This window comes from Heteronotia binoei, chromosome 4 (genome assembly GCF_032191835.1).
Source record: "Heteronotia binoei isolate CCM8104 ecotype False Entrance Well chromosome 4, APGP_CSIRO_Hbin_v1, whole genome shotgun sequence".
Classification (NCBI taxonomy): domain Eukaryota; kingdom Metazoa; phylum Chordata; class Lepidosauria; order Squamata; family Gekkonidae; genus Heteronotia; species Heteronotia binoei.
In genome coordinates this window covers 105,472,755-105,490,064 of record NC_083226.1, presented here as the reverse complement: position 1 = coordinate 105,490,064, position 17,310 = coordinate 105,472,755, and the positions used below count along the sequence as shown (strand labels likewise).

General features: G+C 45.0%; 1 protein-coding gene across 1 annotated transcript in view; it reads right to left on the bottom strand.

Moving 5' to 3' along the window:
• The window catches only part of LOC132570131 (uncharacterized protein K02A2.6-like), a gene marked incomplete at its 3' end in the record, with an annotated part of 63,345 nt that extends 58,606 nt beyond the window's left edge, over positions 1-4,739 (bottom strand). The window contains exon 1 of the mRNA XM_060236565.1: positions 4,495-4,739. Coding sequence (XP_060092548.1) covers positions 4,495-4,739 — 245 coding nt within the window. The remainder of the gene's footprint in view (positions 1-4,494) is intronic.
• Positions 4,740-17,310: the final 12,571 nt, after the last annotated feature.

Here is a 17,310-nt window from a genome sequence, read left to right as displayed (position 1 = left end):
CATAGTCCCTTTTTGCCTGCCTGATCACAGTCTTGCATTTGATTTGCCACAGCCTGTGTTCCCTTTTACTAATCTCACTTGGACTGGTTTTCCACCGCTTAAAGGAGTCCTTCTTACCTTTTACAGCTTCCATTACTTTGTTTGTTAACCACGCAGGCCTTTTCTTATGCCTGTTTGTGCCTTTCCTAACTTGTGGTATGTATTTTATCTGAGCTTCTAGGATTATAGTTTTAAATAGCATCCAAGCTTCCCCAAGGGTTTTGACCGTATGTACCTTTCCTTTCAGTTTCCTCCTCACATGCCTCCTCATCTCAGTGTATTTACCCCTTTTAAAGTTAAACGTGGTTGTGGCGGTCTTTTTGGACAACTCCCTATTTATACAAACGGTGAAATCAATAACATTATGGTCACTGCTCCCAAGCGGCGCAATCACTTTTACATCTCTCACCAAGTCTTGGGCATTACTTAGGACCAAATCCAGGATCGCCCCACCCCTGGTAGGTTCTGAGACCATCTGCTCCATAGCACAGTCATTGAGAGCATCAAGAAACTCAATCTCTTTCTCTCGACCAGAACACATATTGACCCAATCAATCTGCGGGTAGTTAAAATCACCTATTACGACACAGTTTTTATGTTTAGCTGCTATCTTTAAGCCTTCCATCATAGTATAATCGTCTTCTCTCTTTTGATTTGGTGGGCGATAACAAACTCCCATAGTTAAATTTCCTATTGGGCCCTCTATTTCAACCCAAAGCATTTCTAAAAGTGAATCTAATTCTCTGATCTCAGTCTTACTGGACCGTATATCCTCTCTGACATACAGAGCCACCCCACCTCCAACCCTTCCCTCCCTATCCTTCCGATATAGCTTATATCCAGGAATCACCGTGTCCCACTGATTCTCCTCATTCCACCAAGTTTCTGAAATTCCCACAATGTCTATGTTTTCTCCCAACACTAAACATTCCAATTCACCAATTTTACTTCGAACACTTCTAGCATTTGCATACAAACATCTATAATTTCCCAGGCGAGCTAGGCCCGCCACCTTCCTCCTGCCGCCTCGAGACTCTGGCAGACAGTCCATACTGTTTGTCACCTTCACAGTGGACAACTCTGGTCCGTTACCCGGTAGAAAAATAGCAGCTAACCCTTCATTAACTTACAGCCTTCATAGTAATTATGCAGCTTGTCCAACTGATGCAGAATCGCTGATTAAGAAGAAAAGAAGAAGTCCAGCAGTCATCCCCCGTTGCATTTAAAAATGGCAATTGGGACAGTGAGGCTTGGATCGAGCCGTGATCGGAGGGCAGCCGCCGCTGTCACCCCTGTTCGACCGCTCAAGCTGCTTGCCTTCCAGAATCCCTTCTGAGTCCCAGAGTTGAGTCTCCCCTTGGGGGAGACCCCTCCACTGTCAGATTTAGGAGCGGCTCTGGATGTGCCAATCTGACGATGGGTCACTGAAACCGGAAGTCCTAGGACACTATTGTTTTGTATGACCCAGGAGAGGTTCAGGATCTCATGCACAGTGGTCTTATTTCTCTGTATAAAATTGTCAGTTCCCTTGTAACACTACTGTTGAAAGAACAATCATAATATTAAATTTCCATCCATGTTTCATTTTAAAACTCTAGAATATTCTAGTGACTGTCAAGTTATTCAAATCAGTCTCAGTTTAGACTTCCAAGTCTTTTTAATCAGAAACAAATCCCATCGATTTATACAGGGTTTATTACTGAATGGGGTGTGGTTAGAATCAGGCTATAAGACTTTTTCTTTCATTTTTTGTAAACAATTTTTTTTTAAAAAAACACTGGTTCTGTGACAGGACTTTGTCCCTCATAACTTTAAGGAGATATAAATTCCATTCCATTCGTTTCTTTCACTTAGGTCCAATTTAATGAAACTGTTTCCACATCTGTGCACAATGCACTGTCATTTTTACAAAAGCATTTAATTTGACTTGATTTTAAACCCAACAAATAACAGCTCTGTATCACTAAAGTTATATGGTCTTTGGAAATTATGTACTTCTCTGATTTTTATATCACATTTATTGAAATGGAAGAGATTGAAACACATGGTTAGCCTGTCCCACTGAAATCAATGGCTGGGTACAGATGGACAACTTTGTGTGCACCAAGGCCACCTCAAAATGGAGTGGACAAAGCTTGATCTCCTGCATGATGCACCTGTATCTTGTGTGCTGCCCAAAAATGGAGTGGTCAAAGGCTGATCAGACCTCCTATACGATGCACCTGTATTTTGCATGGGGGGAGGGCACTTTGACATGTTCACACAGTTGTTGTGTGCCATCCCTGTAGCAAAGTTTGGGTTTCTTTTTTCCCCCTTACATTTTTAGTGGCCATGTGGTCATGTGCACATGTGCTCTGGGCAGTGATTTTTTTTTAAAGAATACTTGTGAGCACCTAGAGTGGATTGGCAGGTTCATGCCACCAATCTGCCTTGCTTGTGTGCTCCCATGCTCAGACTCATGGAAAGACAGATGGAATGCTGCAGAAGAATTTGCCAAGTGGTAGCTATTTGATCCATCTCATAGAGTTGGAGGACGGGGTGAGTGCAAGAGTGGGGCGGGAGGCAGCTGTGCCTGTCTGACCTTGCTTTTTTAATCTGTCTGGGGGTCATGCCTATGTCACATCAAATTGGGCATCTGGATTCAGCCTATGTGTCTTAAACATATTTAAGTTTGCCTGGATTGACCATTGGTATTCATATTATCATTGTTAAAAGTAAAGTGCATTACCAGTGAGGAAGGATTGGCGATACCAAACCTTTGCTCTTTAAATTCACTTCTAAAATTATTTCTCTTCTACATAAAGATGGCCTAGGCTATAAGAAGATTGCCAAGACCCTGAAACTGAGCTGCAGTACAGTGGCCAAGATCATACAGTGGTTTAACAGGACAGGTTCCAGTCAGAACAGGCCTCGCCATTGTCGACCAAAAAAGTTGAGTGCCCATGCTCAGTGTCATATCCAGAGATTGGCTTTGGGAAATAGACATATGAATGCTGCCAGCATTACTACAGAGGCTGAAGGGGTGGGGGGTCAGCCTGTTAGTGCTCAGACCATATGCCGCACGCTGCATCAAATTGGTCTGCAGGGCTGTCATCCCAGAAGGAAGCCTCTTCTAAAGATGATGCACAAGAAAGCCCGCAAATGGTTTGCTGCAGAGAAGCAGACTAAGGTCTTGGATTTCTGGAACCATGTCCTGTGGTCCAATGAGACCAAGATAAACTTATTTGGTTCAGATGCTGTCAAACATGTGTGGTGGCAACCAGGTGAGGAGTACAAAGACAAGTATATCTTGCCTACAGTCAAGCATGGTGGCGGGAATGTCATGGTCTGGGGCTGCATGAGTGCTGCCGGCACTGGGGAGCTACAGTTCATTGAGGGAACCATGGATGCCAACATGTACTGTGACATACTGAAGCACAGCATGATCCCCTCCCTTCGGAGACTGGGCCGGAGGGCAGTATTCCAACATGATAATGACCCCAAGCACACCTCCAAAATAACTACTGCCTTGCTAAAGAAGCTGAGGGTAAAGGTGATGGACTGGCCAAGCATGTCTTCAGACCTAAACCTTATTGAGCATCTGTGGAGCATCCTGAAATGGAAGGTGGAGGTGCACAAGGTCTCTAACATCCACCAGTTACATGACGTCGTCATGGAGGAGTTGAAGAGGACTCCAGTGGCAACCTGTGAAGCTCTGGTGAGCTCTATGCCCAAGAGGGTTAAGGCAGTGCTGGAAAATAATGGTGGCCACACAAAATATTGACATTTTGGGCCCCATTTGGACATTATCACTTAGGGGTGTACTCACTTTTGTTGCCTGCAGTTTAGACAATAATGGCTGTGTGTTGCGTAATTTTGAGGAGACAACACATATACACTATTATACAAGCTGTAGACTCACTACTTTACATTGTAGCCAAGTGTCATTTCTTCGGTGTTGTCACATGAAAAGATATACTTAAATATTTACAAAATGTGAGGAGGTGTACTCAGTTCTGTAACATACTGTAAATCAAATGAACTAAACTAAACAAAACTAGATTAATCTGTGTACTGTATTAATGTTGTATGGCTTTTATACACAACTGTAGTGAGATAAGAGGTGGAGAGGGCAGGAGATACCTTGACAAATATAGTAATGGAATGAGGTTCAGGCATCTTAATGGCTAAGAAAATGGGGGAAAGATGCTCTTTTATGGAACAGGCTTCTTTTCCGGCTTGGAGAGATAACAGCCCTTTAATGCATTAACACATTAACCCAGCACTCAAAATGGAGACGAGGCAGGAGCTCTGGTGAAGGGCTCCTGAAACTGAAACCTTTATGCCTACCACATGCCTGCAACAGCTGCTTCTAACGGTGGACCTAGTAACATGCTGCTAGGGGAAGGTGCAGGCCAAAAGTTTAAGAACTTGGTGACCTCAAGTTCCCCAGAGAGACAAAAAAACATAGCCTACCGTTTCAGTGAGTCAGGCCTGGCACTGACGTGGAGGACCGCCGTGACCACAGCCTGGTGTGTGAGTGAGGCCGGGCGGAGCCGAGTGGTGAGCGGGACCAAGTGGCTCCGTGTGGCGAGCGGAGCGTCGGGCTCTGGCGGGGTCAGATGCCGAAGAGCAGGGCATCGGAGAGGAGATATCGGTGGCAGCTGGACCGCCAGACAAGGCGCCAGAAAGGCAGTGGAGGACACCCGTGGATACAGCATTCGTCTCGCCACAATTTGACCAGTGCTTCCTCCGGTGGTAGTGGTCAGCTGCTATTGTGCCTCTGACTTGGGCAGGGAATATTACAAACAGCCGTCCTGGGTGCCGACCATGAAGTCCTTGTTTGTGTGGTGGGGAGGTGTGTGTGGGCCTTTATCTCCCCCCCCCAGGTCTGCCAAGCTGCGCAGAGGGGTCGAAGGGCTAAAGCCTTCGCTCAAAAGGACGAAAAATTGAACACCTTGCTCTGCATCTCGCTGCACGACCACACTTTGGAGAATTGGGGACCCTGCTTTTCGCACAACTGCACTTTGAGGATATTTTGCACAACATCTGCACTACAGAAGCACAGCAGCACTTTATTTTGCTACAATAATTACCTCCAACTATCTCAGAGCTGCTAATTTATAATGATTGAATTTTAACTGCTAATTGATGAATTGTTTTAGTTAACTAATTTATAGAGAAATTTATTGTTGAATTGATTGACTTTCAGATAGAATATATATTTTTGGCAAATTGATTAAGGGTGTTTTATTGTTGGGGTGGGTTTCTATAATTAGTGGTGCAATTAGAATTAATTTAAGTATTTTAGCTAATTAATTTAAAAGGGAGATTGTGGGATGGGCTTAATTGGTTGGTCAACTTTTAGAATTGGCATGTCGGTAAATTAAGGGAATTGATTGGCAAGGATGAAGAGGATTGGGCCGTTAATTAATTGCAGGGTGTGAGTTGTGCTTTCTACATTGGTTGAGGCTGAAGTAGAGACCAGTGGGAGATGACAGGCCTGGGGATTCCAGTACTCCTGGGGAGGGGAAGGTATGACGGTGGGAACAGACATCAATATAAGGGAAGGAGGCTGAGACAATGTGGTGCTCGGCCACCTTCTGGTCTGTGTCCCATCCCGACGGTGACAGGTAGTGGGGCCAGGTTGAATTACTCACCTCTTTCATTGGTGTTATCCAATGCCAGGTCCATAAATAATAAGACGTCAGTCCTCCGAGAGTTTCTGCTCGAGCAGGAGTGGACCTGGCTTGCGTGACTGAGACCCGGGTGCGAGAGGGAGACACTGTGACCCTCTCCCAAATGGTTCCCCCGGGTTACTCAGTCTTTCACCAATCACGGACTAGCGGGCAGGGGTAGCTCTATTCATCTGAGAGGCTTACTCCTTTAGGGTTTCCCGGCCCCAGAGATCAACGGTATTGAATGTGCCGGTATGGCGTGGGACATTGGGGAGGGGTTGGTGATTTGGCTGGTGTACCGTCCGCCTAACGCACCAGCCAGTGCCTTACCATCCCTTATCGAGGCCATAACAGACTGGGCATTGGAGTACCCAAGGCTTGTGATACTGGGTGACTTCAATGTCCATGCTGACGATGTGGCCTCTAGTCAGGTCATCCTAGTGTCACTGGAACTCTCCCTATTTGTTACATCACCCACTCACCAGGCGGGGCACATGTGAGATTTGATCTTTGTGGGCGAGGTTTTGGTGGATGATATTACTGTGCAGGCGGTTCCACTTTGGTCGGACCACTTTGCCCTCAAGGTTCGTGTGGATGTTCCATGCCAAGCCCGTTTGGGCAGTGAGCTTATTTTGGCTTGCCCATGGAGTTTGATGGACTCTGAGCATTTCCAAATGGCTCTAAGGGACCCCTGGCGACTCTCTTGATGATCTGGTGGAGTCCTGGCATGGCCAGCTCTCCAGAGTCATTGATGAGATCGCACCTCAACGCCCTCTGAACCCTCGCATTAAGCTGGCCCCGTGGTATACCCCGGAGCTGTGACAGCTGAAACAAGGACTCAGGTGGTTAGAGAGGCAATGGCGGTGTACTCAAGGTAAAGTGACTAGAACATCTTATAGAGAGTTTATGAGGTCCTATGAGATGGCAGTCAAAGCCACAAAGAAGACTTACTCTGCGGCCAAGATTGTGTCTGCAAATTTGCACCCGCCGCAATTGTTTAGGACGATTTGGAATCTTACAACACTGCCACAAGGCTGGCCAAATGCTAAGGAATTAGAGATAGGCTGTGAGGCTTTTGCAAATTTTTTTGCAGATTAGATTTTGTCGCTCCGCCACGACCTCCCCGCCACATTGGATACAGTATGTGAACTCAAGGCCCCGTGCCTGTCTTCTGGTCCAGTCCTGGATTGCTTCAACACACTCAGCTTGGAGGAAATTGACAGAATCCTCTCTACTGTACGCCCAACAACTTGTGATCTGGACCTGTGCCCCTCCTGGATAATTAAAGCTTGCCAGAGGGAGCTTAAGTGTCCTATACGGGACATCGTAAATAGATCACTCTCAGAGGGACTTTTTCCAATGCATCTTAAAGAGGCTGTGATCCATCCTCTCCTGGAAAAGAATACATCAAATCCGACCGAATTGGTACATTACCGGCCGGTCTCAAATTTGCCCTTTTGGGGCAAAATTATTGAGAGGGCAGTAGCGTTACAGTTGCAGAGTTTTCTGGATGACATTTCTGTCCTAGATCCCCACCAGTCCGGCTTTCGCCCGGGCCACGGGATGGAGACAGTGCTGGTCACCCTGGTGGATGATCTCCAGTGGCATCTGGATCGAGGTGGTTCAGCAGTGCTGATGTTATTAGACCTATTGGCTGCGTTCGATGCGATCGACCATCAGTTACTGACCTGCTGCCTCACCGATGCAGGGATTCAGAGTCTGGCCTTGCAATGACTTTCCTCTTTCCTTGATGGTTGGGGACAAAGGGTGGCGATTGGGGGAGAACTGTCTGAGAGGCATCCACTTAATTGTGTGGTGCCACAGGGGTCAATGCTCTCTCCAATGTTGTTTAACATCTACATGCACCCCCTTGCCTAGATTGCCCAGAGGTATGGGCTGGGTTGTCACCAGTATGCTGATGACACACAGCTCTATCTACTGATGGACGGCCGGCCTGATGGCATCCCAGAAAGCTGGACCTAGCGTTGCAAGCTGTAGCAGGATGGCTCAGGCTGAGTAGGTTGAAGTTGAATCCAGCGAAGACAGAGGTCCTTTGCCTGAGCTGTGGTGGCCTGGGAAGGGAAATCCCCCTACCAGCTTTTGATGGTGTGCCACTGGAAACGGCGCGCAAGGTCAAGAGCTTGGGTGTGTTACTGGAGCCTTCCTTTTCAATGGAGGCCCAGATAGCAGCCACTGCTAAATCCGCCTTTTTTCATCTTAGGTGGGCAAGGCAGTTGGCTCCCTTCCTGCAACGGTCACCTAGAGGTTAGACTACTGTAATGCCCTCTACATGGGGCTGCCCCTGTGCCAAACCCGGAAACTGCAGCTAGTGCAGAACGTGGCAGCCAGACTGTTATTGGGACTCCCTAAATGGGAGCACATACAGCTGAGGCTGCGGGAACTGCACTGGCTGCCAATTGTGTACCGGATTTGTTACAAGGTGCTGGTTATCTTTAAAGCCCTATATGACTGAGGTCCTGCCTACCTTAGGGACCGTCTCTTCCCACATGTTCCCCAGAGAGTACTGAGATCTGTTCGCAAAATCTATTGACAATCCCTGGGCCAAAGGAGGCCAAACTGAAAGCTACAAGAGAAAGGGCCTTTTTGATCATAGCTCCCCACTGGTGGAACCAATTACCAGAAGAGGTGCGGGCCTTGCAGAGCCTTCCCCAGTTCCGCAGGGCCTGCAAGACTACCCTCTTTCAGCTGGCTTTTTCTTAATGTGGAACCTATTGTACCATCGTCACGCAAAATTGTAAGATGAGTAACATCGAGACTATAGCACCAAACTAATTTGTTGGTTTTGAGTTTGATGGTTTTAATCAGATGGTTTTAATGTAATAATATATATTAGTGAACTGTAATATGTAATTTGTTATGTAACCAGTGTGCTTTATTATTGTATTATTGTAATATTTGTATTTTATGTTATGCTATGTGAGCCACCCTGAGCCTGCTTCGGCGAGGAGGGCAGGACACAAATTAAATATTATTAGTATTATTATCTTGATTGGAGGATGCAGGTTTGGCTGGCTGAAGACCCAAGCTTAGTACCCAGGTTGCTGAAAACCCCAGAGCACAAGTGGTGATGGTGTTCAGAAAGGGGAGTTCCCTTTCCTTCTGGGCTCTTTCCTGATTGGGAAGGATGATGGGGGAATGATGTGAAATGAAGATGCAGATGCACCAGGGCAGGAGACATCCTGCATTTACCCAGCATAGATTGTAAATACTTTAGTTAGAATCCTTTTGTTTATTTTCCTTGATATAGCTAGATGCTAACCTTGCAATACCCTGAGTTTGTACCTTGTAGAAATATTTTAATTTAAGAGAGTCTACACAAGACCTTATCTACCTGCTTGGGTCCTTGGCTTGCTACTTAGGTTGACTTTGGGCAACCACATGAGAAGAAGGGGGACTTGTCTTGATAGATAGATAGACAGACAGACAAGACAGACAGACAGACAAGACAGACAGATCTTTGAAATGTATAAGGTACAGTGATGAATTACCAATGTGGAAAAATGCTAAAAATGCAGTCCAAGGAAACAGATAATGATTCAGAAATAAAGAGTAATGAGTTCAATTTGTATGAGGGAGAAAATAAACTTGCTTTTTTGGTGTCAAACAATAGGAATGAGAAATTGAGAACCATCCATGTATTCAGTCCCCATGCTTCTGCACCACTCTAGGAAAATGGGGGACACGGCAACAGTAGGTTTATTGAATAACCAGAAGCCATAGACAACTTCTCTACACAATAAACATAGCTATGATGTTGCTTCAGTGATCATTTTACTTTTGGATTTTCAAAGAAAGCTTTTTGAAATATACCATATGGTATAATGCAATTGTTACACACACCATTCATCCATGACAAACTGGCTTCTTTAACACACCCATGTGTCTCTATTACCCATTTATAATTTGTAATGCCAATCCAATTCATTCTGAGCTCCAGTTTGCAGTAACTATTTTAAGATGCCTTTCTTCTAATGTGCTATGTAAGTGTAACAGTTTCAATTAATAGCTGTTCATCTGCGTTTCAGGTTCTTCACTTGATAACATTTGCTCATAGCAGCGAAAACCACAAATGTTCATTTTATTGCCCCATTTTCGACAGAAAACATAATGCAATTTAACAGAAGTTACAAATCTGTTTTGTATGCTTTTCATTGCTGAGCCTTTTATTATTATTATTATTTGGTTCTCATCTTAAGGTTTTGGTCTGCCTCGCTCCCTAAAAGTAATCAGATGCATAAAGAGAAAGAAAATGTAGATAGTTTTTGGCTTGCTAGCAGCATTTCATCAGTACACTGAGTCAACAATTTAGCCTACAGTATATATGATGATGCATACAGGCATGCATGCAATTCATCCATTTCTTTTCTTACTGTGCTGCTTGCCAATGGACTAATAAGAAGCCTCTGGCAAATGCTGTAACTAAAGGCAAAAGTATATTTTTAAAGAAAGCAAACTGGGGTTTTTGGGTTTTTTTGGCAGGGGGAAGAATGCTGCATCAAGGCACATGTCAATTGATGCATGTGTTATTTTGTTAGAATATACAGCAACACACACTTTGAGGTGGCTTCTGATGTTTCATTTCTCTAACAATCTTTTCTTTAGACTACATTCTTGTCTTTGGATAGAGTCTTTCTGCAATGAATTCAGATAATTGAGTTTCAAACAGTACGAAAGGATTTGTAAAACTGAATTATCAGGATAGAACAAAATATGAGTCCAGTGGCACCTTTAAGACCAACAAAATTTAATTCTGGGTATAAGCTTTCGTGTGCATGCACACTTAATGCATGCTCACGAAAGTATATACTCAGAACTAAACTTTGTTGGTCTTAAAGGTGCTACTGGACTCAGACTTTTTCTATTGCTTCAGACTAACATGGCTACCCACCTGAATCTGTTATCAGGATTGTCATACTGGCATGTACTAACCATGGTTCGCCTGTGTTTCTTTCCATTCCTGTAGGCCCTTCTGACCTCCAGGAAGATTATTCCTGGGGCCATGGGATCATGCAGTCATGAAGATGGGTGGATTAAGGAGGGACCATGGGATGAAATTGACCTCTTTCTTCTGTAAACTGCACTAGTGGAAGTAGTAGTAGGATACAGATAAATATCTTAATAGCAATAAATATACACCAGTTTCTATTTACCTTCAATAGAGAAAAAGGAAATAAATGATGAATAAACCCGAGACAAACCTATTCCATAAAAACACAAGAATAGTGCTGCTGAATCAGAACAGTGGTCCATCTAATCCGGCATCCTGCTTCACACAGTAGCCAACTAGTTGCACTAGAAAACCAACAAAAAGAGCTCTGAGGCCAAGGCCTTCCCCTGGCATTGTCTTCTAGCATTGTCTTCAGAGGTTATCTGCCTCTGCCTATGGAGGTTGCCTTTAGTCAGCATAGCTAGTAGCCATTTGTGGACCTATCCTCCATGAATTTATCTAATCCTCTTCTAAAAGTCATTTGTGCTTGTAAATTTCCATAATTTAATTACTCATTGAATAAAAAGATTGTCTTTTTGACTATCTAGAATCGATTGCTCACCAACTTCATTGGGTGCTCTGAAGTTCTAGTATATTTTTGAGGGGGGGGGGAATTCACTCTCTCTCTATTCCATGCATAATTTAATGATTTTCTAAGTACCTCACTTGCAGTGCTGGGAAGATTAGAGCTGGGTGCCAGTTCCTGTTCTGTCTGACTGCAGTGATTTGAAGCATTCTTCAGACTCCTCAGGAGCAAGGGTAACTGGAAGCAGAGACCAATTTCACACTAGGGCTTGTTCTGGGTGGAGAGCCCTTTTGCCCCTGGGGATTCTCTCCATTTTTGCATAAGCTGCAGTGGAGCTGTGAGTTGGTGTGCCGTTTTTCCGCAGCAAGCAGAAACCACTTGTCAGAGGATCTCATTTGCTGTGGAATAGTGGTCTGCCAACTCACAGCTCCAGGGTAACTTGTGCAAAAACAGAGAGAAGCCCCGGAAGCAAAAGGGCCATCCAACTGGAACAAACCAGAAATCGGTCAGAGTCTGGTCACCCAAAGAATTCTAAGGTCAGGGCCCAGCTAGGTCCAGGAGCACAGTTAGCACAGAACTGTACTGTCCATGGGAACTGAACGAACCAGCAAGACTGTCTACTTAGCCCAGGGCTTAAATAATCTAAAGAAGGAGAAGCTCCTACTGTTCCTGGACTTTATCTCACCAAGGCTTGACTGAGAGTTGATCCTGCAGAGCATTAGTTAGACTACAGGTCACTAGGCTGGCTTCCAGATCACTCCCCGAGGTGGTTTTGGGTTCATTATGGTCATGCTTAGATGAAGATTCCATTCTTAGGACTGGGTCAGGCCAAAGTAGGGGCTGTTCATATCCATGAGAGAGATAATTCTCCATGGTCACCACAACCCTTGAGGCATAACACTAGCAGGTGAAATGCCACATGGAGTAGAGTTAGGGTTGCCAGTCTCCAGGTGGGGCTTGGAGATCTTCTGGTATTACAACTTATCTCTAGACTTCATAGATCAGTTCCTCTGGAGAAAATGGCTGCTTTGGAGGGTGAGCTCTATGACATTATTCCCTGCAGAAGTCCTTTCCTTAAACCCTGCCCTCATGAGGCTTCACCCCCAAAATCTCCAGGTACTTCCTAAAATAGAGCTGGTAATCTTAAATGGAGTGAGAACTAACAGCATTTATTCCCAGAGACTCTTTTTTGCTAATGCTGGCAAGATCTTGGTAGGGCATGATAACTATCACCCTCTGTGATGCAAACATCTGGAGCAGTTGCACTTGTGCTTGGCAGTGCATTTCTAGAGAGGGTTTTCCTCCCCCAGGGCTGCTGAGGCCCTTGAGAAGTTACTCTAGGAAAAATATTTGAATAACAGCCAAAATGACAGAAATTAGGACACCAGAATGACTAGGACAGGGGTGTTAAAATCATTTGCCTACACAGTCGGAATGATGAGGCAGACACAGATTTGGGAGTAAAGGGCCATTTTATTCAGTTTAACATAAAATGGCAAGGGCAACAGATGGGCCAGGACAAGCCAGGGGACATTCGAGTCTGCCTCCTTGACCTGGATTTGGGCAAGCACCAAAGCCCCAGGTGTGAGCCTGTCATAAATGGCTCCCATCAGGCCAGCCAGGCCCAATGATCCCCGCTTACTGGAGCTCAACCCTCAGCCCAAACCGTACAGTCTGGGATGTGGAAGACTCCCATTGTGAGGGAATCGCCTGGCAACCTGTATTTGTGCCCTGAGCCATAAAGCACAATGGTTCATCCAGAGATGCCAGTCACCACTAACGGTGCGGTCCCTAAGGTGCTCACCATACCCAACATAACTAACGCCCAACTAACAATGGCCAGTGACCAACCTATTTAATGGCACCACCCAGCCAATTGCCAGCACTCCCCATGAACAGTGCAAGGTAGGTGAAAACACCCTCAACCAAGCCAATTTGTTGAGGGTGAAAAATTCCTACGTGGCCCCTTCAATAAGGCGGCTAGCCTGTGTCTGCACTGCTAAGAGGGTGGATGGGCAGGCCGAGAATGGCATTACAACTGTGCCACAGGGGGTGGGGCTAGCTTATTTAACCCCACACCTCCTCTCCTGGATGGACCAGGAAGGAAAAAACCTGCCTCCTCTCCTTCCGGTGGAGGCAAAGAACAGCCCTCACCTTTAGCAGCTGATGGCTGCTCACTGGGAGGGGGCTGAAATTGTTATGAGTTTAACACCTTGTTGTGAAACAAATGAGTTTAACACCTTGTTGTGAAACAAATGAGTTTAACACCTTGTTGTGAAACAAATGAGTTTAACACCTTGTTGGGCCAGGCCATGTGTGTCATAAAATGTAATGTCATGTAGTGGAAATATAAATTTTATAAAGGACAAAGACAAACACAATTAAAGATTTTTTTTTAAAAAAAAAATTAAAATGCTTTAATGATTAGAACTCTTGCAACATTTTGTTTATTTAACAGTTTCTGACAACTGACACCTCTAGCTCTGAATTATTGCATCAAAATTAGGAGACAATGTCTGTGCTGTAGCAATCTTGAGTAAAAGAAGAGACTCTCAGAGCAGCTTACAATCTCCTTTCCCTTCTCCTCCCCAAAACAGGTGTTGTTCAGGTGTGTGTCTGTAAAGTTGCAAACCTACTTTGATTTATTGACATTCATTACAGAAATCTCATGGTCAAAGCTTTGAGCCTAAGATCCAGAGGAAAACATGAAATGGCTGGACATTGCAAGCTTTTGTACACAAATTGCTTCATGTGCTCACCAGCCAATGAAGAAAACAGAGGTTTTGGTGCTCTGTAGCTCCTATGTGATTCAGCAAGTCTGGCAAAGCAAGCTGTGATGCAAAAGGAAGCAAGAGAGAGAGAAGGATGTAGATGACAGTGAGTTGCTCGCGGGGGCCTGATCTGGCCCTTGGGCCACAAGTTTGACACTGCTGGACTAGGATGAAGTGGACATTGACATTGGCAAACCTACCCCTCCCCGTACCACAGCTGAGAAACACTAGTTCTATTTCAGAACTATATTTGAAGCTCTCCTTTTTCTGTTGTGCATTGGCCTATCGCTCTTCATTTAATTCAATGTTATTGCTGTTACAACTATCACTGACTTTTGTGATGTGTCTTGAATTGTTGTTGGTCACTTGCAGAGCCAATGCTTCTGAACAGTGAGGTGCAAATGTAACAAAGTAAAATTAACCACATGATTGACCTTTGTAGTCACTTTTCCATTAATTTAAATCCTTGTTGTTTTTCTAAGCCCAGCTTCTACAGTGATTATATCCCATATGTAGCTTTGTGGTGCGACAGCAAAATCTGTATAACCCCCACCACAACACTGATCATTATATAAAGTATTAACTCCGGAGTGAGTCAGATTCAGTAATACATACATATCATTTGTATGAATGCTAATGGCAATGACTCAGTTTTGATTTTGAAGTTAGTATCATCAGTTAGACAGTAGAAAACCATACACCCACTTTTTCAGCTGGTTCTCTGGTTTTAAGGCAATTATGACAGTCAACAATAAGAAAACTTGAACATTACTGAAATATTTTGTCTTGTAGCCTGATTTCAGATTTCTCTGCAAGTTCTATATTAATGATTGCTTCTGGACATACACTCATAGGGGAAGGAGTGCCAATAATAATAATAATAATAATAATAATAATAATAATAATAATAATAATAATAATAATAATAATAATAACTTTTTATTTATATTCCACCCTCCCCGCCAAGGCAGGCTCAGGGCGGCTCACAAAACATAAATACAATATACAGTAAAACCATAATACACAGTAATTACAATTAGATAAAACCATCATTTAAATCGACTTATATTAATTAACATTATGGTGCTATAACTCAGATCTTCTATAAAACTCAGTGGCTAAAAACATCTTCAGCGAATCTATATTGGCTCAGCATTAAGTGAAGGCCATTTTAAAGAGAAAGGTCTTGCAGGCCCTGCGGAATTGGTCCAAACACCGCAGGGCCCGCACTTCCTCCTATTGGTTCCACGGTAGTGGAGCTGCAATAGAGAAGGCCCGTTCCCGAGTAGTCTTCAATTTGGCTTCCCTTGGCCCAGGGATATTCAGCTGGTTCTTTCCAGCTGATCTCAGCACTCTCTGGGGTTCATATGGGGAGAGACAGTCCCTCAGGTAGGCAAGCCCTCGGACATATAGGACTTTAAAGGTAATAACCAGCACTTTGTAACGAACCCGGTACACCACTGGCAGCCAGTGCAGCCCGCACAGCCCGGCTGTATGTGCTCCCAACTCGGGAGTCCCAACAACAGCCTAGCTGCCGCGTTCTGCACCAGCTGCAGCAGCCGGGTTCGGCACAAGGGCAGCCCCATGTAGAGGGCATTACAGTAATCCAGTCTCGAGGTGACCATTGCATGGATCACCATTGCTAGGTCCCAGCGTTCAAGGAAGGGGGCCAACTGCTTCGCCCGCTGAAGATAAAAAAATGTGGACTTGGCAGTGGCCGCTATCCAGAAGAACCCCCAAGCTCTTGACCCTGTGGGCCGCTTTCAGCGGCACACCGTCAAAAACTGGAAGAGGAATTTCCCTTCCCGGGGCACTGCGGCCCAAGCAAAGGACCTCTGTCTTCGTTGGATTCAACTTCAACCTACTCAGCCTGAGCCAACCTGCCACAGCCTGCAATGCTAGGTTCAGATTTTTCGGGACGCAGTCAGGACGACCATCCATTAGTAGATAGAGCTGAGTGTCATCTGCATATTGATGGCACCCAAGCCCAAACCTCCGGGCAATCTGGGCAAGGGGGCGCATGTAGATGTTAAATAACATCGGAGAGAGAACTGCCCCCTGTGGCACCCCACATGCTAGTGAGTGTCTCTGGGACAGCTCTTCCCCAATTGCCACCCTTTGTCCCCGTCCATCAAGGAAGGAGGAAAGCCACTGCAAGGCTGACCCCCTAATCCCTGCGTCGGCAAGCCAGCGGGTCACTAACCGATGGTCAACCGTGTCGAACGCAGCCGACAGATCTAACAACATCAGCACCGCCACGCCGCCTCGATCCAGATGCTGCTGGAGGTCATCCACCAAGGCGATCAGCACTGTCTCCGTCCCATGACCCGGATGAAAGTCGGACTGGTGGGAATCTAAGATGGAAGTGTCATCCAGACACTTGGTTTTTCTATGTAAGATATAGGGTCTGTAAGCATCTGTTCTGTGCCATGAACAAAGGTGGCAACCCCAGGCTGTGGCTGTGGGAAAAAGAAGAGGCAGTTTTTAGTTTGCACCCAGATCCAGCCAAGTGCAAGCAATTCACTACACACAAATGTATGGTTTTTAAACCCTGATGCTTCCTTCTGATAAAGAAAAGGCCTTGAAACAGGTCAGTTGTCCACAGAAAAGCAGTGGAGAAGGTGCATTTCTTTTGAAACCCTGCCACTTTCCATGCTTCCCACTGGATTTTCAGCCATGTATTAGTATGGGTGTCACCTGGTCAGAGTGGGAAGCAGCTTGCGGGACACTTGCAGCATCCCTTTGAAGGCCTATAAAAAGGTAGTCCCCTGTGCAAGCACCAGTCGTTTCCGACTCTGGGTTGATGTCACATCAAGATGTTTTCATGGCAGACTTTTTACGGGGTGGTTTGCCATTGCCTTCCCCAGTCATCTACACTTTCCCCCTAGCAAGCTGGGTACTCATTTTACTGACCTTGGAAGGATGGAAGGCTGAGTAAACCTTGAGCTGGCTGCCTGAACCCAGCTTCCACTGGGATCAAATTCAGGTCATGAGCAGAGCTTGGTCTGCAGTACTGCAGCTTTACCACTCTGTGTCACAAGGCTCCTTTTGAAGATCTATAGGTCAGTACAATTTGCTGGGCAGAGAAGTTGATTTACAAGAAGGGTCTGGTGTTTAGAAATGCATGTTCTGATAACACATAGTGGGTCTAGAAATAACATAATTGGTTTTGGAACAAAGTATATATCCAGACAATAATTGTTTTATAGTTGTCAGATAGGTGCTAGTTTGAAGTGATGTGTTCTTTCTGAAATGTAAACTGTCACTAATTTCTTGAGGTCCATCCCAAAATTGGAATGCTTCAATGGA